The sequence below is a fragment of the Thamnophis elegans genome, chromosome 7 (genome assembly GCF_009769535.1).
Source record: "Thamnophis elegans isolate rThaEle1 chromosome 7, rThaEle1.pri, whole genome shotgun sequence".
Classification (NCBI taxonomy): domain Eukaryota; kingdom Metazoa; phylum Chordata; class Lepidosauria; order Squamata; family Colubridae; genus Thamnophis; species Thamnophis elegans.
Genome location: NC_045547.1, coordinates 35,321,080 through 35,348,429, shown reverse-complemented (window position 1 = coordinate 35,348,429; position 27,350 = coordinate 35,321,080). Strand labels below are relative to the sequence as shown.

Here is a 27,350-nt window from a genome sequence, read left to right as displayed (position 1 = left end):
CCTTGTTTTGTTTCTGACATTAACTTCCAGATATATTGATATATAGTTGAAACCATTCTTCATTCCACCTGCACAATATTGCATGTGCCACTGATTGCCATCTAACCCGAAAATAAACCCGACCTCTATGTTTCATGGTTTGCAAGGTGTCCATTTCTTCACATGCTTTACTCCTTTTTCTCCAAATGCATCTTGTGTGATTGTAACCAGACAGTTCAATGTTTGTTGTAAAACTTTTCAGGCTTATTGAAGTTTTCTTGTTCATACTTTGAACAATGGTTTGTGGGATGTGTTTTCCTTACAGTAACTCTTCCATGCAGATCATTGCTGTACAAGGGAAGCTCTGATGTGGATACCTTCTCTATTAAGTTCAAATAGTTGCACATAAAAAATGATTGATGATTGTCTCTTAGTTTATAACCAAAAAGCAAGGTTTTCTTGGCAGGCTTAATTAGATTTATTGAAAAAAAAAAGGAATTGGGTTACAGAAAATTTAGCAACTGAGTACACTGACTTTAGTACCCATTTTATCTTTTAAGTTTGTTAGGGTGTTGAGCTCTTGATCCTTTTGCTAATCACTGTTTGATGGGGTAGTTTTTGCTTTTTTCTTGATAAACGAATGTACAGAAATTCAGCATTTATAATATTTTTCAAATCACCATTCTCTTTCCCAGGTTCTTGAAGCCTATTTACATTAAGTATGTTTTCAAATGTTCATCCAGATCATGGTTGTCCCAAAGGTACTTAAAAAAAAAACCTTTCTTTTATTTGAAAATGTTTTGCTTCTCATGCAAAAAGCTTCTTCATTTAGCTTCAGTTTTGATTTAGCTTCAGTTTTGTAGTTTGTATCTGTGATCTCATCTACCGGTAGTGATTATTGAAAGATACAATTTGACCAGGTGCTTTAACTGTTGCATGGAACAGCAGTTGATAAGAGTACTGCATCACCCTATTCCAATACAATACAATAGTTGGAAGGGACCTTGGAGGTCTTCTAGTCCAACCCCCTGCTTAGGCAGGAAACGCTATAGCATTTCAGACAAATGGCTATCCAACATCTTCTTAAAGACTTCCAGTGTTGGAGCATTCACAACTTCTGGAGGAAAGCTGTTCCACTGATTCATTGATCTAACTGTCAGGAAATTTCTCCTCAGTTCTAAGTTGCTTCTCTCCTTGATTAGTTTCCACCCATTGCTTCTTGTTCTACCCTCAGGTGCTTTGGAAAATAGTTTGACTCCCTCTTCTTTGTGGCAACCCCTGAGATATTGGAACACTGCTATCATGTCTCCCCTAGTCCTTCTTTCTATTAAACTAGACATACCCAGTTCCTGCAACTGTTCTTCATATGTTTGTCTCTGGTTCCCTAATCATCTTTGTTGCTCTTCTCTGCACTCTTTCTAGAGTCTTTTCTACATCATGGTGACCAAAACTGAAAGCAGTATTCCAAGTGTGGCCTTACCAAGGCATTATAAAGTGGTCACTTCACGTGATCTTGATTCTATCCCTCTGTTTATGCAGCCTAGAACTGTGTTGGCTTTTTTGGCAGCTGCTGCACACTACTGGCTCATATTTAAATGGTTGTCCACTAGGACTCCAAGATCCCTTTCAGTTACTAGTGTTGAACAAGGTACCACCTATACCAGTGATGGCAAACCTATGGCATGCCTGCCATAGTTGGGACGTGGAGCCATTTGTCAGGGCACGCAAGGTGCTGCCCTGTCAGCTGGCCAGCGTGCATACACGCACTGGCTAGCTGAGTTCATCCTTTTTTAAAGCCATTTTTCGCTCTCCCCAGGCTCCAGAGGCTTTATAGGAGCCTGAGGAGGGCAAAAAGAGCCCGCCACCCACCCAGAGACCCTCCGGAGGCTTCATGAGCTTCCCTGAAGCCTCCTGAGCGCAAAAACCCAGCCCCACGTGCAAACAGGAAGTTCGGGAATGGACTTCCGGTTTGCTCGGAGGTTCGTTTTGATTGCTCCAAAGGCTTCAGGGAAGCCTCCTGAAACCTTCTGAGCGTTCAAAACAACCTTCTGAGCAAACCGGAAGTCACTTCTGGTTTGCTCGGAGGGTCGTTTTGACTGCTCTGGAGGCTTCAGGGAAGCCTCCTGAAGGTCCCTGAAGCCTCCGGAGGGCTACCGGGGGGGCAGGGGAGGCTGTTTTCGCCATCCCCAGACTCCTATAAAGCCTCTGGAGCCTGCAAAAAATGGGGGGTCACGTCTGTAGTGCATGCATGCGCACTGGGGGTGTGTGTCACACATTGCATTAAGAGCCAAGGTGGCGCAGTGGTTAAATGCAGCACTGCAGGCTACTGCTAGATCAGCAGGTCAGCGGTTCAAATCTCACCGGCTCAGGGTTGACTCAGCCTTCCATCCTTCCGAGGTGGGTAAAATGAGGACCCAGATTGTTGGGGGCAATATGCTGACTCTCTGTAAACCGCTTAGAGAGGCCTGAAAGGCCTATGAAGCGGTATATAAGTCTACTGCTATTGCTATTGCTGCTATTGCATTATGGATGCAGCACGCCCGCACACGAACCTCCTTATGGTACGTGAGCCAAAAAAGGTTAGCTATCGCTGACCTATACTGTACCTGTGCATTTCATTTTTGTTACCTAAATTAGAACCTTACTCTTTTCACCATTGAATTTCATTTTATTAGATAGTGCCCAATGTTCAAGTTTGTCAAGATCCTTCTGTATCTTAAGCCTGTCTTCTGGAGTGTTGGCTATTCCTGCCAGCTTGGTGTCATCTGCAAATTTGATGAGTTCCCCATTTATTCCCTCTTCCAAATCATTGATGACGATGTTGAAGAGTACTGGACCGAAAACAGAGCCTTGGGGTACTCCACTGCATACTTACTTCCATGAAGATGCAGTTCCAGTATTTTAACTATTATATTATACTGGTTTTATTGTGAATTTTCCTTGAGATGATGTCAGAAGTACAGAAAACATCTAATTTTAAAGGGACTTTCACTAATTTGGGCCCTTGCTTGATGGGAATTTTGGGAATATGTTCTAACATATCTAAAGGCATCAGGTTGAGACAAAGCTGTTTTCATTAATGAAACAATTGGTATCACATGTAGTTTGCCCTTAGTTTTTAATTTTAACTATAGGATGTGGGAAGACTGTGACATGACACTTGGCAACACTGAAGACACATATTTAAAAAAGAACTTTATGAATGTTAAACTTCGATACATGTAAAGTAATTGCTGAGAAACTGCAAAGCCAACGTAAACAGAACTGTTTGTAACATGATGTATGATGAGAAATTGTAATAACGTCTCCTGTGGTAATGCTTCTTTCCCCCTTTTTAAGGAAAGTGGGAAAATGTTAAACAGCAGCTATATTTCTGCACTTCACATGTTCAGTTATACATCATCATCAAATGTCTCCGTGCATCGCAACATCACAGTCTCGTAGTCTAACTGAAGAATTTCTTCCTGCCAAAAATAAAGGTGGGGAGAAGAATAATTAAAGTTCTATTAGGAGCCAGACTATTTTTGGGAGTTAATGAATAAACATCCCATATGAAGTTTAAATGACCTACAGAACAATTTTTTGGTAGCCAGATTCTCGATATACTGAGCTTACTTGTGTTTTTACATAAATGCAGCATGACTTTGTGACAGATGCTAATCAGAGTCTGCTGATTTATGGATGTGAATGCTGTCCCTTCAGCTGGTTTCCTTACCAGGAGGGCTGGCTATCTCATAGCTCAAAAATATAGCAAGTCAAGTCTACCGAATTTAAATCAAGATGTAGAAAAAAACCCCACAATAATGTGAAAAAAAAGTTATTCAAATACTATTTTGAAACACAAAATCCCACATTAACTCTGTACCTCCCATTAGAGAGTGGCTCTAATCCTAAAGTGCATTTTTTAAAAAGGTGGAAATTAAAGGAAGAACGTTACTAAATAGACAAGCTTTTTGTTCAGTTTGAAAAACCAATTTCTCCCTATGGCAGAAGTTTTGATTTGCAGTGAAAAGCAAATACACAAACACAGTCAAACTTACAGAGAACTGATTCTCTTAGACGTTTTCTTTTAAATATGTCTCTTTGTATCTGATGTAATTTCTGTTTTTGTTTTGCTAAGTGCAGTGTTCAGATTTCTAGAACTCATTTCTAGAATGAGTTAATGGGAAATTCATACATTAACATTCTAAAAATATTTAAAAATAATGTAGAAAAGATACTAAAGGCTGATTAATATAATCACACGTGCTTACTGAGTTTGTGGGATTTATGATGAAACATATAGATAAACACCCATTTATTGCGATCCATCAAGCTTAGTTTATCACCACAACATGTCAAATTCAGAAGGAACAGATGAAGAGTAAGATAGGGTAAGTTGCAAATGATGTGTGTAAAATAAAGTACGATATATTAGCTCCTCTCAATCAAACTACTGAATTGATTTTGATTCAATATACTTTTTAAACAACAGAAACATCTACATTTCATTGATATCAAGAAAAACTTGTAGGTGATTAATTTTGGTTAAGGTTCATTACCTAGATTGTATAGCAACCTATACATAAGCTGTACTAGGATAGAGATAGTAAGCATTAGAATGGGAAGCCCCTGGAGGTCACTGCTGGAGTTCCCTGCATTGGGGATTTATTCGTTGATTTTTTAAGTCATTCTCCTAAGCAATTCCACTTCCACGGGTGCTATTTTTCTCCTCTTTAAATTCATGTTTCCATACTAGGATTTGGAAGGATTTTAAATTGTTTTTCCATAATGCAGATGTTATTCTCTAGAAACTAACTGGAAATTGAGGAGTTGCAATGCCAGCATATCAGGATATATCAGTTTGTGGGACGCCGCCATAATAAAATTGCTCAACATAGTTTCACATTCTTTTACAAGCAAATTACATAAAATTATATTGATATCCATCATTTATTAAACTTAAACCATTGTGGGCATTATTTTAATTTGGAGGCTTACAGTATGAGTGTTTCCACAACACCCAAATTGTCATTCCTTATAAATCCATTTGAAACAAGTAACTTCAAATCTTTCAGCCTTGGAAAACTGAGAACACAAAGAGAATCCCACAAGCTGATTATTGCTTACCCTACATCTAACAAAAAGAGACTTTAAAGAACATTTCTATTAGTCATGGAGCAATACAAATTCCCCCACCCTTGCTACACACAAAAGGAAATTAAATAAATTGTTAGTGCCCACTGCCCATCCCATCATTTTTCAGTACTTGGTAGTTTGGCAGACTAAATTAGAGAGATTATTGTGATGGGTAGCTAGGCAGAGAGAAAGTTGATGGTGAAGAATAAACACAGAAATGCACTAAAATCCTCCTGTAGCATCTTTCCAGCTAACTTGCTGCTATTTAAAAACTCCTATGAATTCCATATCGGGAAAGTGTTTGGAAAGAAACAGCCTGTTGGCAAATTTGAAACCAGTCACTTTGCCCAATAGTTATGAGAATGGTTGCATGTTTCTACAACTTTAATTGGAACAAGGAAGAGATATGTTCTAAGCAGAATATACAGCTAGGGAAAAGGTCTGGGAATAAGATGTAGAACTTTGGGATGATACAAAGAAGATTAATGGCTGTCTTGCCTTGAATCCATGGCTGAGTAAGGCACCTTTCCCCACTAATAAAACAGATAACCACAAATTTGTAGTCTCCCAGAGATTAAAAGAAACACGGACAACAAGCATATCAATTTCCTCAAACAATATTGTGAGAACAGTCAAGCCAAAGTCAAACCCAGCTTAACATAAAATAAGCAATGATGTGGAAGTGCCCTAAATATCCATTCAATCTAGTACCTATTAGCCAATAGTTTTGGAAGTTCATAAATTCAATCCAACACATACACAAATCTTGTTCAATTTCTCTCTTTTTTCAAACTTTCTACATTAATTTCGTAGAGAAGAGATGGTGTAAAGGACCAGTCTAGGGACATATTATCCTGGAGAAGATCTACCTTTATGTTCCATGTTCAGTATAAGCTGATAGACTTAATGAACGTATTAATTTCCAACATATTTATGAATGGATTTTCTCTCCCTGCTCCAGTTAGTTGTGTTTGTACAAAACCAGGGGCTCCAACTGGCTTCTAAAATACATGCTTAACAAATACTACCACCCGCCTTCATGAAAATCATTATCTATACTTAATACTAATTGCACATTAGTATGTAGGATAAAGAAATTTATATTTTTTAAAAATGAAAAGCTAGGTCAATTTCACTTTGAAGGTTAACATACCTGCTTTAATTTGCATGCCATTTCTGATTTTATAAATCTGCGACTTTTCATGACAGTTACCTTTTTTCAATATCCAAAAATTATGCTTTAAATCATTTTCTGAACGTTCCAGATTGTAAGAAATAATAAAATAATAAGATTAACTGTTATATTTACCCAATATGTTTCAAATCTGTGAAACATAAGAATTGTCTTACAGACAGTATGCCAGTGATATGAGCTGTTTAGATTCCTTGATTCAACATTAACAAAATGTCTATCAAATGTTTTGCATCAAGAATCTAGAAAAGTTGTAAAAAATCTAGAAGTGTGAAGGCCATCCCTTTATTGTGTTATTTTTCTTCCACCTCATTAAGGGGAAATGCTTGATCCTGAAACTAGAGGGCACTAGCAAAATATCTACTATCAAAACAGTACTTCATCAAACAGATCTAAATAGGTGGTCATTTTGTGATCCATCCTGTTTTGAAATCGACCTACATAATTCTTTTGAGTAGAAATTAGGTAGCATCTGATAGCAATCAGATACAGCCAGATGAAAAGCAATGTATTTGAATATGATAATAAATTATATTTAAAAGAGAGAAAGCAGGTGTTGGTCCTGGTTAACTAGCTTTTAGATGCGCAAAATAAAAATGCTTCAGCAGATTATTAATGAACAAAATGGTATTTAAAATATGTAAGAGTCTGGCAATATTAAACACACTTATTGGATATGAAGCTCAGAGTTACTACTGAGAAAACATATTTGGACTAAATTCACTTGCTTAGAAATAGCACTGATTAATTTTTTAGGTAAAAAAGACAAGAAATGAAATAATATTGCTGTACTATTTGGTTTCTATAAATAAGACCCTCTATTTATTGCTAATAATATAATACTATAATAATACTCACTATTTATTGCTAATAATTACTCATTACTGCTCTATGTGAAGCTGCCTTTGAAGACCACCCAGCAGTCATAAATGATCCAGAATGCAATGCCATGGGTAAGATACAAATGCACTGTGGCCATGTGATATTTCTGCCTTACCAGCTGTGTGGTTTCCAGTAAGTTTTTGATTGCAGTTCAGAGTGCCTGATTATCACATATGAAGCCTTTTTAGGACATAGGATTGTGTAATTTGTGGGATGCCCGTTCCCCAAAATATCTATCCATTCCACATACTTGAATAAAATGCACATATACAGGATCCCTTCATTAAATAATGTCATCTTAGGAGTCCCAGGTGTGTCAGAGGCCCATAAGACCTAATCAAATGACCACATATTTAGGCATCAGGTGCCAATTGCTGTAAACCACACCAATGTACTTCTACTTTTTCCCCTTACTAAATACTTTCATTTACACAATTTTGCTTTCCTTCATTTTTTGTGGTTTTTCTCATGAAGAGTGTGCCTTAAAACAGGGCTATCAAACTCACGTGGTCACAGCAGCATCATGCCTTCTTCCCTTTAGTGCAAGGGTGTCAAACTCACGTCGTCATGTGACGTATCACAACTTTCTCCCCCTTTGCTAAACTGGATGTGGGCGTGGCCAGTGCATGACGCATCCGGCCTGCGGGCTGGGAGTTTGACAGCCATGCCTTAAAAGATCCAGGGACTGAGTATTTTATCAATGAAATACATATGTGACAAGATCTTCAACAACTACAAGCAAATTTCAACTTTTTATGCTACTTACAAAGCATTAGGCAACCCCATTTCCTCTCAAAATGCTCAGTTTAATTATGCTACAGTTCTCCAGAGATTTAAGAAAGGTCTCCATTTACAACTCAAGGAATGACAGAGAAAAAATAAATGTTGCCATAGATGGTGGCAGAACTTGGCTGTTTTTTAGGTTTGGAAGATAAGCAGGTTTGATAGTGATTAGTACTTGGGTGAGAGATCACCAGGAGATTTCAAGGTTGTAGGCTAAAGTGTGGTGGGGTGGGGTGAATCCCACAAAGTGACAGTAAATCATGTCATTACTATTGCCAAGAAAACTGCATAGCCATATACATGTAATTACCAAACCTAATCCTAACCTAGGGCAGTTTCAGTTGAAAATTGTTACCACATGAGTAGCTGAGAAATAACATAATTATGGAACTCTGAAAGTAGATTTAAAGTGATTTATCATCACTGTGCATTAGTCACTTTCAACTTTTCCCAACTGCTTCAATGTCTTTGTGACAGAGCTTGTGCTTCTTCCACAACATAAGAAATGGTACTAACAAAGCTAGTTTCAAGCACATTGCAAAATCCTACCTGTGACGGTTGTGTGCTAGCAAAAAACAGGTTTTTCAAGAAGCTGATGATCTGCAAGTAGAGACGATGGTTATCCTCTTGACTATCTGAAGCACAGACTGTGAATGCTGAGCTGCAAACAAAATAATCTATACTGAGGTTCCCTATCAATTGTGTGGAAGAGAAAGCAAGCCTTTACTTTAAGAAAATGTGTATAAAGAAAGGCCTGTATGATTACAGGTTTGGCTGAAAGGAAATTCACACAATTATCTAGCTTTGCTTTCATTGCAGTGCCAGAACTAATGGAAAAACTGTGACTCCTGAAATTGGGCTGCTCCCAAAGAGTTCCTTGTGGTGCCACCTGAGCAGGTCTGCATCACTGCCCCCTCAGTCTGCCACCCCAGAGTTCACAACTGATGGCAGACAAAGCCACAATCAACATGTAGGGTTTTTTTTGTGTGTATCTCTCTTCATAAGGATAATCAAATGTGTAACCTCTGTATGTGATCAGCTTATCAACCTCTGACACTCCAACACCTTTGGGGGATGTCGGCAACTAGTCAAGCAATTAGTCCATTAAAGGAAATAAAAATGGTTGCTAGAGCTGGAAGATTAATTACCTTCACAGCAAAAAAAGGACTGAGGGGCAGAGAGGGTATGGTCCAACAGGAAATAGCAATACCACTAGCAATAGCACTTAGACTTATACACCACTTCACAGTGCTTTACAGCCCTCTCTAAGCAGTTTACAGAGTCAACATATTTCCCCCTACATTCCGGGTCCTCATTTTACTGACCTCAAAAAGATGGAAGGTTGAGTCAACCTTAAGCTAGTCAGGATTGAACCCCTGGCAGTGGGCAGACTCTCCCTGCAATACCGCATTCTAACCACAGCACCACCAAGGAAAACTTGTGGAACCAGCTGGAACATGTAATTTTAGACTGCCTTCCCCATGAGCATTCATGTGCCATATGTTGTCTGCATGTGGAGTCTTGAGGCAGAATATTACACACAGCATAACTTCTAGAATAGGACACCAGAAAACCTCTTTCAGCTACCCCAGCTATAGGCTGCCTTGATATACAGGCAAAGGTAGAAGAACTTGTAGACTGGGAGCAGGAAGTGCTTGTAGTAGGGTCAGGAGATTATGCAGGTATGACCTGAAGTTGACCAAGGCGATGAATAGCCCAGAGAGATACGGGCAAATAATTATTCTGATTTAGTTAGTGATTCCAAATCTCCTTCTTCCCTTTAGTGCAGGGGTGTCAAACCCACGTTGTTACGGTGGCGTCAGGTGACATATTGCGACCTTCCCCCTTCACTAAAGTGGCATGTGGGCGTGGCTAGTGTATGATGCATCTAGCCCGTGGGCCAGGAGTTTGACACCCCTGCTTTAGTGCATCTTTTCCCACTGTAGTTCTCCCTGTCATCTCTATCCCAGTAATGCAATATTCCCCAAATCAGAGCCCCTCATATACACTGCAAGATCCTCAACTTGGATGGCTAGTATCGGTCTATAACACTGAACCTTTACATACCAAACGTACAGTAGTAGTCCTGACAGTCATGGGCAATCTGTTAGTTATAGTCTCACAAGAAACATCTATTCCTTCACCTCAACAATGACATTTAAGAGAAAGTCAGTAAACACTTATAGTATTTTGAAAAAGACGGACCCCGTTTTTTAGTCTTCAGTCACACTAATTACTTCCAAATGGGTTCTATAAATTTATAACTTTCACATTATCCCTGTCCTATTAAAACACCTCACCTAGATTATGTACCATTCTCTCACTTATGGTCATTTGATTAGACAGTGCTTGAATTTCAAGCTGATAAGTAAACAGGCAAATGCTTTAGGCACTAATTATTAATGTTCCAGAAGATGTTAAGTGTTCTTTCTCTTCTAGTCTGCCTTATATAGCAACATAGCAATTTATCTAGATAAAACCGTTACCTTTGACTGGATATTTCTTGTGTTTCATTTCTATCAAGGAAACTAGTGGCCACATCAAAAGCATCTTCAAAGAGAATCTAAAATAGAAAGCATTCTGGACATTATATCCAAAAGCATCATACAAGAAATCACTTTTTAATTTCCTGCTATTGACTAGCATTTATTCTAGTGATTCCTAATTAAGTAAGAAGTGTGGCACTTAGTTATTCTAAGATGAAACTGGTTGGTATGCATAATTGTTATGCACTAATTTTTTAGCACTCAAGTTTAAAAAACAGTTAATAACTTTTGCCCAAGAACATTTATTTTTATGGTTTATAGTTTAGGATAATTTCTAATTATTAAGGAGTATACTTTATTAATCTCTATTTATGTTCTCACTGAGCTTGGTTCTAATTAAGATTGCTCAAGAAGAATCTAACAGTGTAAGGGAATAACTACCATATTTTCAGAGTATAAGACGCACCAAGATTTTGAAGAGGGAAATTAAAAAAAAAGTTTTTGCACTCTGCAGAGCTCCCAAACCCTCTGCACACCTCATTTTTTGTGAAAAATGGGGCATGCAGAGTTTGAGAGGCCTGCAAAGTGCTCCTAGGGGCTGTCCCTCCAAAACGAGCAAGAAATGGTCTGTTTTTTTCCACGAAAACAGGCCCATTTTTTGAAAAAAAAAAAAAAAGAAAAAAAAAGGCATGCATAGCCTTTAGGAGGCTTGTAGAGTGCTCCTGGGGGTGGGTGGCAAAAATGAGCAAAAAATTACCCAGGTTTTGCTCGTTTTTGCCCAACCCAGCCTCCAGGAGCATTTTGCAGACCTCCGAAACCCTCTGCACATTCATTTTTGTGAAGGGGGTGGGGTTTCAGGAGGCCAAAATGTTGTATTAAGTGTATAAGATGCACCCAGATTTTCATCCTCTTTTGGGGGGGAAAAAGGCCCGTCTTATACTCCAAAAAATACTGTAAATTACTCTCAGCCTCCTTACTAGATGTTGTTCTTTTTCTGAAACTGCTATTTACAGTGACACCCCACAAATGCTGCTTTGCTAGTGTAACAAAAAAAAGCACTGTCAAAACATCTTAGCCATAAGACATTAGGACAGGAATTAGTTTCTCTGGAACCTATTTAATTAAAAAACAATCATATCCTTCCCCAATGCCAATTATCTACCATGGATTTAGTGGAGTAACCCACATAAATACTAGTTGATAAATGAGGCTTTGTAGTTTTTCCACCTAATCTACCAATCACATATCTCATCTGGTACCTAACATGTTTTAGTTATCACCAATATGAGTCAACTGCTGAATAAAGCAATGACATAGCATGAGCTTACATTCTGAAAATACCAAATGTGATTGTGCTGTAATTAAGATTATTATATTATATAGGTTATTTTGGTTACAATTTTATTTACTCTAGAGAAATCCTTTTTTTTAAAAAAAATTGGAGCTATTTTTGAACAATTTCTGAACATTATTGTCAAGATCTATACTTATTGCTAATTTAACCATAATATTTCCTGGTGTTTTTAGAAATGATTATATTGCTCTCAGCAATTCTAAATGTTAGAACTATACACTTAACTATTCAACTATAACTGTAGAAGACACCAATTCTCACCTCCTCTGGTGTGGATGCTACTGAACCGCTGGCTTCCTGACTATTGGTTCCACTGTCCCTCACACTGCTCTCGTCAGTACAGGCAGGTTCTTGAGAAGCTGTCTTGAACTCAGAGATGAAATTCTGTCTTTGACTACAGTACTGCAAAACACTGTCCTTCCTGTCTTCTGGGAGTCCCTGCCACAGATGGGAAACAGCTGTGGAGACCACAGGGAGCATAACTTCTTCTGGGCTTACCACTGCATTATCAACCAGCAAGTCTACAGTCTGCTTGTAAAAATACAAGTATCTGGAATGAAACAGGAAAAGAGACATCTCTCACAATATCTTCTGGATGGTATCTAACAGGCAGAGAGTAATAAACTGACTACACTTTGGGCATCACTGAATTGAAATGGATGGGAATTGGGCACATTGTCAGAAGATCATACTGTTTGCTGCTCAGAACATGAAAAATGATGAAGGGATGCCATTGTTTTTAGTGTCATGAAGAGTGTACAAAGACAGTACTTTGGTACAATGCAGTTAAATAGATTTCATGAACAACTCTTTGATATGAGGGTTATTCTATTTTTGGCCCAATCACTGAGGCAGAAGAAGTTGACAAACGTTATGATCACATTTATCAGAAACTGACAGAACATGCATACATGATATGCAGCTTATGATTGAAAAGTGGAATTCTAAAGCTGGAAAAAGTAAGGAGGACATTTAGTTGGACTATATGGCCTAGCGAACATCACTAAATCAAATATTTGCTACATTATTGGGATAAGTAGATGGAAAAGTTCAGTTACAAAAGCAAAGGTGTGGTGAGGGCCTTTTTGCTCGTGTGCAGGTTCCAAGACAGGGCTAAAACAGAAGAAAACCAACCAGTTTCCACAATACAATATGGAATACTGTATACCCACCATTTTCAAGGAGAACTTTGAAGTCCTTACTGATGGGAGCCAGAGGAACTGTGGAATGAAATCAAATAAGTTGTTAATAAAAAGTGTGAAAACACACTGTCTATTATCAAGAAGAAACCGAACTGGATGTTTGAAACAGACAGTAGAAATTTTTGAAAAGAGAAGGCAAAAACCAAGAAAGACAAAACTTTCTGGAAGGCTCTAATCAAATATTGCCATGGCCTAGAGAAGAAATAGTATTATAATATCTATAAAGACATCAAAGATGGAAAAAGACATGGAAAACCAAAGAAAGTCTTCCAAAAGATTTATTAAACTAGAAAGAGGGTCTAATGTCTAATTGATTTAATAAAGATGTCAACAAACAGATTCAAAGAAATTAAACATATAAGGAAGGAGTATGTTGAAATTATGTACAATACAGATGTCAACATCCAAGACATCTTAGAAGATATTCCCTGCTTACATAATCTTCTAACACTAGAATACCAAGTTAAATCAATACTCTTGTTACTAAATTTGAAAGTTATAAGAATTGATGGAATAACATGGTAAACAATGAAGAAGAATCAGTAAAGGTTCTAATTGAACTATGCTAAACATGCGGAGAACACAATGGCCAACTGGTAGGAAGATGTCAGGCTACATATTAGTACCAAAGAAAAGATCCTTCAGAGATTGTACAACTGCCACACAATAAGTAACCATAATTTGACATGCTAGCAAAATAATGCTTAGGATCATCCAATACAATTAGAGTCTTATATTCAGTTGTTCAAATTGATTAGAGGAAGATATTATTGCAGATGTATTTTAAGAATAAGAACAATAAAGGAACACCCCCAAAATGTCAATGTACCTTGACTATAGAAGACTTTGATTGTGTCAACCATATCATCTTGTTTATTGTCTTTAGAAAAATGGGATTAACAGAACATTTCACTATTCTCATGCAAAATTTATGCACAGATCAGGATGCCACAGAATATGATGAAACAGACCGGCTCTAGTTGGCAAAATAATAGATAAGGCTATATATTATCTTGTTATCTGAAAATATAATGAGAGAAGCGGCATTAGAAGATGTGCGCAGTTTTAAAATTGAAGAAATAACCTGCACTATTATTGAAGAGACTAATCTGATATTTATTAAATTTATATTCTGCCTATTTCATTATCACAGCGACTCTGGACAGCTTCCATAATGGTAAAAAGATAATACAAAATGAATATGTCTACATGTTGAGTAATAATAATTATCTTCCATGTCTCAACCCAAATATTAGAGGTCACAAATACTAGAGGTCTGGACGAGGTAGATTGCTACTTCAACTGCATTTCTAAAATAATTGCAAGGGCACAGAGCTTAATAGCTTAACTACAGAAAATAAAGTGTGAGAGAACAAAACTGATGAGAATGATCAAAAATTTGGAAAATTTATTTTCTATTTGGAATGCCTGACAAGGCAATATCTGCAGAAAATTGTTACCCAATAATCACATCCTTAATTAAACCACTTAATATTCTATGTTAACATTATCTGTTGCTAATGTTCCACAGCAAAGGAATAAAAGGAGAAGAAAATGGTAGTGTCTGCTTTTATCATAATCGACATTCAAGAGGTTGCTTTCTAAAACATTTCATGGAAGAGGAAAAGATAACTTGTGCTGTAAATTGAGTTCCTGTTTTAAACACAAAGTTTGAGCTGCCATTTCTTATATTTGCTATTCATGGAAACAACCAGCTTGCCACATAAAATCAAACTCAAATGCTAAACATACATACCTTACAACCATGATTTATACAGATATAATGTAATTATGATGAAATTTCACAAAATGAATATATCCAAAGTAAAATCCAGAATTGCCAGCATTATTTTTCATAAAATTCTAAAGTATTTCAAACTGACAGCTGAAAATGTAAATGATCTGCAACATTTAGTAATGATGATAAAAGAGCACAGTACAACAATGGGGATAATAATAATTTATTACATTTATATGCCAAGAGACTCCCAGCAGCTTTGGAGGGGGTATTCAAATAAAACATTAAAAACAAGAGAAAGATAAGAGACACACATGAACAGTAAAATGGTAAATGTGACAAGAACCAGACAGGAACAGAAAGGAAACAAACCCACATAATGCAACGGAGCTTAATTCATCCTTGCTAAAGGCCTAGATGAAGAGCTGGGCCTTCAAGGCCCTTTGAAACAACATCAAGGTGTGGTCTGTTTGGATCTTGAGAGGAATTGTATCCCAGAAGGTGGGCAGTGCTATGGAGGAGCCATGCTTCTGGATCCCAACAGATGCTCTTGTTTAATCAAGCACGCTAACAGAGAAAGCCAACCAAGCCAGATCAAATCAACTGGCCAGATACTATGGGTAGCAGGCACTCCCTCAAGTTATCAGACCTTATGCTAGGCAGGGTTTTATAAATAGTGATCAGCACAAAGAATCACAGCCAGAAGTAAACTGACAAGCAATGCAGCACCCAAAGCTTAAGTGTTGCATGGGATAACAAGGTATGACTATCACTGCCTGCACCACTGCATTCTGGACCAACTGAAACTTTTGGGTGGTCTTTAAGGGCATCCCTACATAGGATATATTGGGGTTAAATTGTGAGATTGGATGATTGAATGAAGAGGCCCTGATGTAGGAAAAGGCTAACAGGAGCTGTGAGTTAAGGAATATCCCCAAATTGCTTACCATTGTCAGTTCTCTCAGGAAACCAGACAAGAAACACATCCCCCTCAACTAATTCTACTTTATTGTAAGGCTACACTAACAGAATCTTGCATATCTAAAAATACAACTCTCCCACCATCTTTTTGCAGCCTGATTACTTAGGGTGGGTCCTTCTTGTTTCTTTCTCTAATTTACTAAGGGGTTTTTACTCTCGTGTCTGAGTGTTCCCTAGGAGGCATCTCTTTTCCCTGCCTGTCACATACAATTACATCTAATCCAGCCAGGTCACAGATAGAATATTCAAGATCTGGACTGCTCAAAGACACCCTCCCCCTCAAGCCACATTCAGCCTTTGTAGAGCTGACTTGGAGATGGTTCTTCCCCATCCAAACACAGACAGCCTCCCGGCACTGGAGGTAACCTTGAAACTCTCACTTAGTCAGCCACAAAGCAAAAGATAATAGACTAAGATTAAATACAAAAAAATGACTAAGCTAATGACAACAGGCACAGCTACCAACATTAGAACTGACAATAAAGTTGAAGTGGTGGAATGCTTCTGTTTTTTGGGATTGACTGCCAACAGTCAAACAACTACAAATATATTAGGTGGCACCTGACAATGAAAATCTGAAAGATATTCAGAGGCCTGATAACCATCTCCTTCTTCCCCAATATCTACATTTACTGTGACCTATAAGATTAGAATTGTAATGACAATAGGTTTTTTTGTGATACTCTATAGATGCCAAATTTGTACTGACACAGAATAAAAAAGTATTGGTGCTTTTTATATTGGAGAAAACTCAATAATACTATGGGTAGCTGGGAAAACAAATAATGCATCATAGTACAAACAAATCCAGAGTTTCTCACTTGAAGAATAAATGGAAAGGAAAAAGAAAAGGATGACCAACATCAAGACTGTTTGGTCTTATTTCTTTTTTTTTTTTTTTTAGGATAGCAGATAGATGTCTTTTACAAAAATCATCTGCAAATTGAAGACAGATCCTTGAGTTAATGGACTTTATCAAATGAGGAAGGAATTCCTTCTATATGAACGTTTTGTCATGATTCTTACTTTGCTATCTGTTATATTATTAAACTAATTATGATTTTGGATGGCATTGGGTTTATTTGATTAAGTATAACCTAAAAGAACAGGAATTAATTTCTTACATTAATTAGGAGACTGGGAATTAGAAATTAAATACAAGCAAATTCACAGTAAATCTTGAAGAATATGAACAATTTGATTATAAAACAAGTGATCAGAATTGCTTTGAAAGTATCACTGTAAGAGGGAAGGAATGAGACAAGAAATCACAAAATAATTTTATAGGTCATGTATTAAAAAACAAACCGTTGTATCTGATTTTTGTTGTCTCTGAAAAATAGATACCAGTAGGTTAATGAAGAAATGCCTCAAGTTGTGTAACTGAAATATGTTTGCACCACCTGCTGGTCATATTCCACAGTTATTCTACAATGTTGCCCCTACTTCTTCTCAGTAAAAAGTAGCTTGCTGTACATCATATATGCCATGTCCACAGGGTCATACTACGTGATAGGCACATTTAAGAAGAGGCAGAAACAGAACATGTATTTTTCAGAATTAGGTCAGGTTAAGTAGTGACTTGCATTTGTATCAATAAGCACTTTTTCCAGCTTATTTGGAGTTATTGTTACATCTTTCTTTTCTTTCATTTCTGCACCTTTATTTCTGCTTTTTTCTTCCCTCATTTTTTTCTTTTTCCCTTCAATATTGGTTCTTGTTTGTTTTTATTCTGAATTAAAACTATATATATATATAAATAAAGCAACTTTGTGACTATGATTATGAATAATGTGACACAAATGAACCTTTTCACTAAGCTATACTATAGCTACAGACAAAATATACTATACTGCACTGATAGATGCAATTGTGCTGTCGGTGCACTCTTTCCCTGCTACACAAGAAACAAAATATAAGGCTGTGATGTGAAATATAACACCCACTTACTTTCCTCTATCTTGCAGGTACTAAAAACTATCAAATGTCCTCATTCATTCAGATGCATACTAACTCAAGCAATATAACCCTATATAACTTTATTTGTTGAATCAGTTCAAAAGGAGAAATATCATATTTCTTCATGTACCGTTCAAACTCCATGAGATCAGGAGACGAGGTAGTGGAAGACTGTGTTAGCCTTTGATTTACATCTTCTTCTACAATTGGTTTCTCATGTTCTTGGATCACGTACCAGACTGTGGTGCCATTTGGACTCAAAACATCTGAAGAATGTATGATGCTAGAAAATAAATGGAGGATTACCTACATCCATATTTTTTTTTTTGTCAGGAACATGAATTGAGAAGTCAACAAATTTTGTTTGCCGTTAATTATTCTTCTAGAAATACACTAGGCTACAGAAGCCTCATGGAGAAGCAATATAAACAAAGAGAATAAAGTGAAACAAGCATAAAAGGTGGGATTGAAATTCATAGTGTTAAAAATCCCACTTTCAAAATCTCTATTTCACACTAATTTTCCTTCTTGTTGTTTCTGCAACCCAGTAAAGACTGCAAGTCCATGCAAATTTCATAGGATAGGAATGTAATCATTTTCTGAAGCCCACAGGCTTATTTGAGATATTTAAAAGGGGTGCTTTCAGAAAGTTTAAATTTTGTAACCTATGATTGTTGAAATACATCTTGACGTATTCCTCCTTTACATCGTCCAAACTGGATGGATTGCCGTCTTCCAGATTTAAAACTTCTGTTGGCAACAGAAAGAACATCTGTTACTAATAGGCATATTTTGAAATTTGAATATAATCAAATGCATTTGAAAAAAGTATTGTAGGAAAATGTTTTTAAAAAAGAGAGGTATTCTCTTTATTATTGGTTATTTGTACTGTTATCACTACTAGTATTATTAATATAGTGTTGCTGCCCAAACAATAGACAATACCTGAAGTATCTGTCAATAAAATAATCCAAACTTATAATTTCAACCGATATAACAAAATGAAAACAGATAATATAATGGCAATAAACATTATATAAGCAACGAGAGAGAAAGTTCTATTGATAATGATAGTTCACCTAGGTCTATTTTTGGAAGGGGCTATAGCTCATTGATGAAGCACAAATGTTCTCTGAAGAAGTTTCAGTTCCTTATATTTTCAGCTAACACCACCTGGTAATAGATGATGCAAAAGCCAATCACTAGTGTGTGATGTTTGAATAGATAAACAAATCATTCATAAATAGCACCTTGGAGAACTGGAAAAATTAGGCTGGAAAATGATGACATGAGCAATGAATTGAATGTCATAATGAAAAAAGGAAGTGAATAGAGTTCTCTTTGATCTAAATATAACAATACATTTAATAAAACCTATTTGACAATGGGAGAAACAGATACTTTATTTCAGCCCAGAACTAGGAATATATATATACACCATTATAAACACAACAAACAACAAAATGCACAGAAAAATGTAAGACTTAAAACAGAGCAGCAAAATTGGACTTAATCTATACATCAACTTTTATATCATCATTCCTTTCTTGGTAAGCACAGTGCCAAAGAGAAATTTTGCCACCCTTATAATATTGTCTGGATTTGAATCATATAAAGAACAGAAACATGGGTCTGATCTAAACAATGGGGAACATTTTAACAAATATAGGATAACAGCTAAAGATAACAAATATAGGATACAGTTTTAAAATGTTTTTAGTATTTTAATTGTAAAATATTTTTAATTGTAAGCTGCTCAGAGGCGTTGATTGAGTGAATGAATGAATGACATGCCTTTCAGAATTGTCCATTCCTCTGAACAGATATTTTTGATGCTTCCTTTTTTTGGCTTGGATAACTATACATTTTATTAAGTTCAGCACCTATTTAATTTTAAGTTGATCCAAAAAGGACCTAAACAGGATTCTTCAGATTAGTTTTTGGGTAGGAGACCACCCCAAAAAAATCTCAAAGTCATAGATTAATTTATTTATTTTATATGGCCCTGTCAGAAGAAAGAGCTCTGGCCATGCAGAAAAAAGTATAAAAAGTATGTCAGTCATATAGCACACCATGAGATTCAATCAGCAATGGAGCAGTCTCAAGACCCTATCTGTCTGAGACCTCCAAGCCTGATAACAAAGCCAGGACTTGAGGGAATTAGATCAGGAATTCAAAGTATTTCTGGAAGAAAGCAGTGCTTTCATATTGCTGCCAAGAAAAACTCAGTAGGTATGTCTGTAAAATTCCCCCCAGTGAGATCAAGTCAAAGACTTATCTTATGAATGCTCACTGAATATCAAACATAGAAGGAAATTTATGTGAAAACTTTTAGAGATTAAGCACACCCTCCCCACCTTTGGTAATTCTGTTGTTGGGATTTCCTTCATAAGGATCTCTTGTGCTAGTAAATATGAGATGGAAAAGATTCATCTTCTTATGTTCCAGCCTTATACTGATGTTCCAGCCTAACTTTGCCACTAATCTATTTTTTTAAAAGAAGAAACAAGGACACAGCAGAGGAAAAAGATTTAGTGAGAACTTTCATATAGTACCTTTCATCTTCAACAGATTTTCCAAAGTTTTCTCCAATTCCTGGATATAATTCTTAGCTTGGCATCGGACCTGAGACTAAACAACAAACAAAAAAAAAAGAGCCACTTGTATGCATTCAGAATAGGCTAATATTCATGTGTTCATTTAATTGGTTAGCTAATTAATTAACTGGATTTTGAGGCCAACTTTCAAATAGTTCTGAATGGTTTCCATCCTAAAGGTATGAAACAACAAAATTAATGCCAGATTTTTGAAAGAATTGTAGAATAACTGTACAGATGTCTGGGAGCAAGGTGTCCCAGTGGACAGGCATCATGTCAGAGAAGGTGTGCTTCCTAAGCACCAACAGGCGACAACACTTAATTTAAAGAACTTGGAGCATGTCCACTCTACCAAATCCTACTGGGCATGCAAATAGCTATCAGAGAGAGATCGTTTTCTGTAGCTTTTTTTAGTGTCTCAAATAACCAGGACCTATACCATGAAGGGATTTATAGGTGATAAACATCACCTTAAATAACACCCAGGCACATATATGTCCTTGCTTTCCTAGTCAGCCTTTGCTCCTGTCTGATGGGGAACCCTGGCCTATGGCAGTGATGGGCAACCTTTTGGCGTGGTGTGTCAAAAATCGGCAAAAAATCGAGCATAACTCGCGTGTGTGTCACTTCGACAAAAACATAATTTTGCGCAATTTCTAGTTTAAACTACAAAAATGTATAATTGCAATATATAATTGTATTTAATAAACCAAAAACAAATTATTTAACATACCTGCTTAGTAACTTCTTGTTCATCAGTCGATTTCGTATGTTGCCCTTGATATTATTGAACTTGTTTGGGGTGCCGTGAACCAGGGCTGTGGAGTCGGCTGCTTCCAGCTCCACGTCCTCATCAACATGCCGCTCCAGCCCGCCCCTGCTATGAATATTCCTAGTGACGCGAGGCGAAGAATATGAATATTCATAGCGGGGGCGGGCCGGAGCGGCATGTTGATGAGGACGTGGAGCTGGAAGCAGGAGTAGACTCTCTGTGCCGGCCTGACTGGAGAGAGGCGCGCACTGTTCCCATGCTCCTCTCCTGCGGGTCCTCCCTCGCCGCGCTGATGACGTGTGTGCTCACGGCACGCACGCCTTACCAGCAGCCCCTGCGCTCAGAAAGGGGCGGCGGCGATACAGTAAGTGAGTGTGGGCGGGGGAGATCACACGTCCCGCCCCCCCCCGGTTCCTCCAGCACAGATTCTTCATCCTCGGCGGCCGTGCAGGAGCCGAGGATGAATCGCATGAAATCCTGTGCGTGTCACCCCAAATGGCTACGCGTGTCAACACTGACCACGCGTGTCATAGGTTCGCCATCACTGGCCTATGGAAACTGCTAAAATATAGCTCCCAATAGCCCTTCACATTGGCTACAGTCCACTTGGGGACTGTACTTTAGCAAGATCTGGAGCGTGACCCGTCAAAAGCGTGGACGACAAAAGCCCGATCGACAAAATCGCGCCTTTGACGTCATCACAGTGCGACGAAAAAGATCGAAAATTCAAATAAAATTAATAAAAATTAAATTAAAACAAGCCGATTCACATAAAGGTAAGGGTTAGGTTTAGGGTTAGGGTTAGGTTAAGGGTTAGGGTTAGCTTTAGAGCGTTAGCGTTAGCGTTAGGTAAGGGTTAGCGTTAGGTTTTTCGTTACTTTAACGGTTAGGTTTAGGGTTAGGTTAAGGGTTAGGCTTAGGGTTAGGTTTAGGGTTAGGTTTGGGGGGCTTAGGGTAAGGTTTTCGCTTTATTTTTACATTTTTCGAACTTTTTCGTCGCGCTGTGATGACGTCACAGAGCGCTTTTGTCGAGCGCGATTTTCTCCTACGCGCTTTTGTGGTGGAACCGATCTGGAGGACTACTCTGAAAGAATTTAATATATCAAGTTATGAGGAGAAAGAAACAAAAGTTAAAAGAGGAAAACCAGTGCTGCTATACAGGTTTACATATTATATTGACTGATTGTTGAGGCCTGGATTCATATTTTCCATATAATATCAAATAACGTGATAATATCAAGGCATTAAAGCATCTCCCATGTGAAAATCATGAAACATGCAATCAAATCCATGTGGGGAAAAAGTAACATTTCTTATGGCAATTAATGTGCAGGTAGTCCTCAAATTACGACACAATTGAGTCCAAAATTTCTGTTGTGCTAAGTGAGGTTTGCCTCATTTTATGGACTTTCTTGCCACAGTTAAGTGAATCACTGCAGCTGTTAAGTTAGTGACAGTTGTTAAGTAATATGGCTTCCTATTGACTTTGCTTGTCATAAAGTTTGTGAAGGTGATTACATGCAACCGTCATAAATACATGCCAGTTGTCAAATTTTGACATTCTGATCATGGAATGGTACAATGGCTGTAAGTTGAAAAAATGGCCATAATTCACTTTTTTCAATGCCATTGTAGTTTAGAACATTCAAAAATGGTTGCAGGTTAAGAATTACCTGTATTCTAATCTACCTACACTAAGTATAATACATAATCAATCAGGAAGGCGATTACTACTCGAGAAGCAAGAGGCTTGAAAAAAGCTTGAGAGGACAGACCGCAGGTAGTCCTCAACTTATGACCACAATTGAGCCCAAAATTTCTGTTGTTAAGTGAGACATTTGTTAAGTGAGTTTTGCCCCATTTTATGACCTTTCTTGACACTGTTATTAAGTGTCCCTGTGAATCCCTGCCAGTGGTGGGTTCCGGCTCCCGTTGCAACCGGTATGCTGCAATGGGGCCAGGCATCCACCACGTGAATGTGCGCAGCGTGCGCATGCGAACCCACTGCCTGCGATGCTCCAGCTGTCGGAGAAGTCGTGCAGCGCCGTACGCCCCATGTGTGTGCAAATGCCCCAGTTGGCTCAAATAGAGGTAAGGAGAGCGGGTGGGGGGCAGGGCCTCCGAGCACTGTACCAGAATGGTACCTGGTGCTCCCAGCAGGCACTGGTACACCCGAGCCAAGGCGTACCGGTTGTATCCCACCATCCCTGCACTTGATACGTTAGTAACATGGTTGTTAAGTGAATTTGGCTTCCCCATTGATTTTACTTTTCAGAAGGTGGCAAAAGAAGATCTAATGACCTTGGGACACAACAACGGTCATAAGTCTGAACTGGTTGCCAAGCATCTGAATTTTGATCATGTGACTATGGGGATGCTACAAAGGTCAAAAGTACGAAAAATGCTCAAGTCACTTTTTTCTGTGCCGCTGTAATTTCAAACAGTTACTAATAGAACTGTTATAAGTCAAGAACTTCCTGTATTATAGCATACCTGTAAAAAAAGCCTGAGCTGCTTTAATATGTATTTAATTTTTCTAGGAAACCTCATTCTATGGGAAGGTACTTTTATCAGAAAAAAATAGTCTCTTCATTAAACCTTAATTATTCTTTCAGTAGAGAGGTGAGTTCTCTGAAGTAGCTATTTTTCAAAGGCTGAAGTTTTTGCTTTGACTTTGCACGTACCTCAATAATCTCAGCAATAGAATAAAAGTATATTTGTGCCTGGGTATATATTTGTTTTCCCTAACATTTTTTATTGCGTTAAGTGCACTGGATAAATCAGTCTTTCGGTCATTTAAAAAAATAATACATGAAACAGTATGTAACAGGCTTATAAATTAAGATAATACCAAAATGTTATCCACCAGAAAGAAACCAATTTATAACCTTATTTCCATATCACATTCTTATTTCCATATCACATTCTACACACAGCTTGCTGGTTCTAAGCCAAAAGACAGACTCTTGGTGTCCGCCAACTTCCCTTACATCTGACTTAAAGAAAGATTATTTTACTAAGTAAAATAAGAAGCTGACATGTTGCAAAGTAAAGCAAAGCAGTTATTTGTAATATTATTTATTTGAGGAACAGTTGACACTGAAAAGAAAAATTGTGGGATTCCTTTAGATAAATGGATGTTAGTGGTGGTAAAGCCCAGAGCTGTTTTGAAACGAGATGGGTGGCAAATAAATGTAATTAATAAAAAATAATTTAAAAATAAATGGATTGCTATGTCTGTCATGGCAGGATTTTTGTGAGTTGGCACTCTCCCATGGTATTGACTTATTTATTTAAAAAGCTGCTCTCTCATTCAGAAAAAAATTCTAGCACCCAGAGGACAAATCCCTACATTTACAGACAAAATTGGAACAAGCACTAAATCAAACTTCCATGACAGCTTTAATTTCAGAAATAAAATTTAAAATAGCAATTGTAACAACATGTGAATACAGCAAGAATAATATTTATTACTATTTATTGCTAAGTATTATTACTTTTATTTTTTTTCCACTTTTAGAAACTCACATACTTATTTCTGTACCTTTGAGACAGAATTTTCTTGCTGTGAAAATACAGTTTCTCGTAAGTTGTTGAACCCCCCCCCCCCCCTCCCCCCCCCCCCCCCTCCCCCAAGGCTGTCAAAGTAGCTCTATGACGTGCCTGAGATAAGCGTCTTTTGCCCACTTGTGGCTCTATACATTGCAGACGAGTATGGTATTAGGAGTCACTCTGGCATATGAGCTGCTGAAGTCTCCAGATATCTCCATCAAAAGCTGAAAGATAATATCTGAGCTAAATATGCATAATGTGAAGCCTATTGTTTCTTACTGTATTAATGTTTTCCCATCACTGAGTGAATTAGATCAAACCTCATTTTAATTGCTTATATTTATGCAATAATGACAAATAAGATGGCCAAAAATAGATGAAATATGTTCAACATTTTCACTGTTATAAAGGTCAAAGTGCTTAATTTTACCTCATGTTAATATTTTGTCATTTTGTTATATCTTGATGCCAAATAATATTGACTCCAATGCTTTAAAGAATTATTATTCATAGTGGTATTAGTTAAACTAGTATTTATTAAATTTTCATTATTTTTATGAGAAATATTCACCATATAAATTTCCATCCACAGCATAAGACAGTAAAGAAACATCTGCTGCTGTCTTTGAATGAAATTCTATTTAAATTCAGTATTTCTGTTAGGGGGCTCAAGATGACACAACAGAATTTATACACAACAATTTCATTAGAAAAATTGAGCAAATAGACATTACTTCGATAATATAACTCAGCAAATGGATTTAAATACAGGCAACCCTAGGCTTCATTCTAATCATGATAATCCTGCTGTCAGGCTATACTGTGACCCAGAGGTAACAAGAAATATGTGTGTGAAAACAAATGCTCCCAGCCTGGAGCCCAAACTTATTAGTCCTACATGAAATGTCTGTTCACACGTTTGACTGCAATTCTGTTTATCTGAGGTGGAAATCTGATGCAACTGAGAGACAGAGAGACATACTCAAGACTTAGTTAATTTGCTTACAACTATACAGTAAATTATGGTTTGCTATCAATTTAAATGGATGAATGTTGGTCATGCCTTATTGCAATACAAAACCAGTAAGCTCTTAGAAGAAAACCAGCTAGAACTGGTCAATGTTTTTCCTTATTTCTCAAATTTATATTTATTTGACCCACAATTCTTTATGAAATATGGCCTATCTAGCCAACTGCTATGAATAGGGCTTGTCCATATGAAAACGTCGGAAGTGCCTTATTATATACAGTAATAAAAGTATATCATTTTAATACAATAAAAGTGGGAACACTATGTCTCCTAGTTCTGCCAATTTGAAATGCATGTAATACTTTTATTATTTATGAAAATAAAGATATTGAGACTTGAAAAATACATAATTCTATTGCAGAATTGTGTCTTTATACTTTAAGGCTCTCTCTGTATCTCTGTATATAAATTCTTTAACATAAATTATTTACTGCAGCGAGAAAGACTACAAAAATCATCCTCCTTACATATTCAATGAATACATCTACCATATTAGTTCAAATGAATGATTTAAACATGATAAATTAATGGAGAATAAGGCTATTTATTCAGATTCCAAAAACTGTGGAATATGCTTGTAGCTCAATGTGCTTAGCACAGGATGTGATAAGGCTATTTATGGCTACTAGTTAAATAGCAGTGTTCCGTTCTTGCTAAGGGGCTTCCAATTGTTATTTTATTGGTATGTGGCAACAGAAAACACCTTGCAGCTTCAGTTGGGTCCATTCCCCCCCCCCTTTTTTTTCTCTGATGTTATTGAAAGAGAAATATTCCTTGCTTCTGACTATATATTGTTTAGGACATTTTAAAAAGTGGGGGGTTAATAGCTCTTATATAGGTCAGCCATACACTTTGCATGCAAAAAGCTAAGATTTCTTTGCTTGAATCCCAGAGAGTTACTGCTACTGCAGAGATAAGTTGGACCAATGAACTGATATGGCAACATTCTATGAATATCTCTGGTATTTGAAATAGCAGCGTTTATCATTTTCTCAGCTTGTTTTCCCCTGGCTTTTCAAACTACAAGTATCATTGTCCCTCCTGACTTCAAAAGATAAAGAGGTTGAAACTTACTACTTTTTCTATTAAACTATACAACCAATCAGCCACTCTATGTGTCTACCAGCGTCTGCGTCCAGCTATTCTCAGGGTTTGTCCCGTCCCCTTCTGTAGAACTCCCTTTCTTTTCACCATCTTTTTCTACCGTGCCTGACTAACCTTCCTTAGGAGTGCAATTCTTTCCCCACGTTATGCTCCCAGTTCCTCACTCCACGGTCTCCCGTCTTTACAGACTCAACCCTGGAATAGGAGAGACGAAAGCTACACTTTTCAGGGTTACGTGACTCACTCACTCGTTACTCCCAAGTCCTACCGCTCATTCCACCTTGCATACATTCTACTCGCCCACCTACCATCCTGCACACGCTCTCACCATAGCATTAACTTAGCGGCGCATAACAAGACCAATCACATCGCAGGAGAATTCGCCAACTGCCAATAGGAAGACGCGAATGTTAAGCAAGCGATTCTGACCGAAGTGATGCCGGAAATGGTAACAAAAACGCGGGAAAGATAAGGCGAAGCGAATAGTTAAGAGAAAGTGGAGATTTCAACTATTTCTGGAAAAGAAATAGTTCTGATTGTATATTGTTTATTATAATTAAGTATATAATGGGGTTGTTTTCACACCGTACTTTTAAGCTCCTGGAGAGTTCTACGTATTTG

General features: G+C 37.4%; 1 protein-coding gene across 1 annotated transcript; it reads right to left on the bottom strand.

The window, feature by feature from the left end:
• Window positions 1–3,371: 3,371 nt before the first annotated feature.
• On the bottom strand, window positions 3,372–24,813 carry STRA8 (stimulated by retinoic acid 8). Its single transcript, XM_032221161.1, is given in 10 exon segments — window positions 3,372–3,443; window positions 8,504–8,615; window positions 10,441–10,517; window positions 12,056–12,344; window positions 17,805–17,957; window positions 18,340–18,424; window positions 20,230–20,305; window positions 24,588–24,642; window positions 24,678–24,762; window positions 24,765–24,813. Coding segments are annotated over 10 exon segments (1,053 nt in total).
• Between the last annotated feature and the right edge of the window lie 2,537 nt (window positions 24,814–27,350).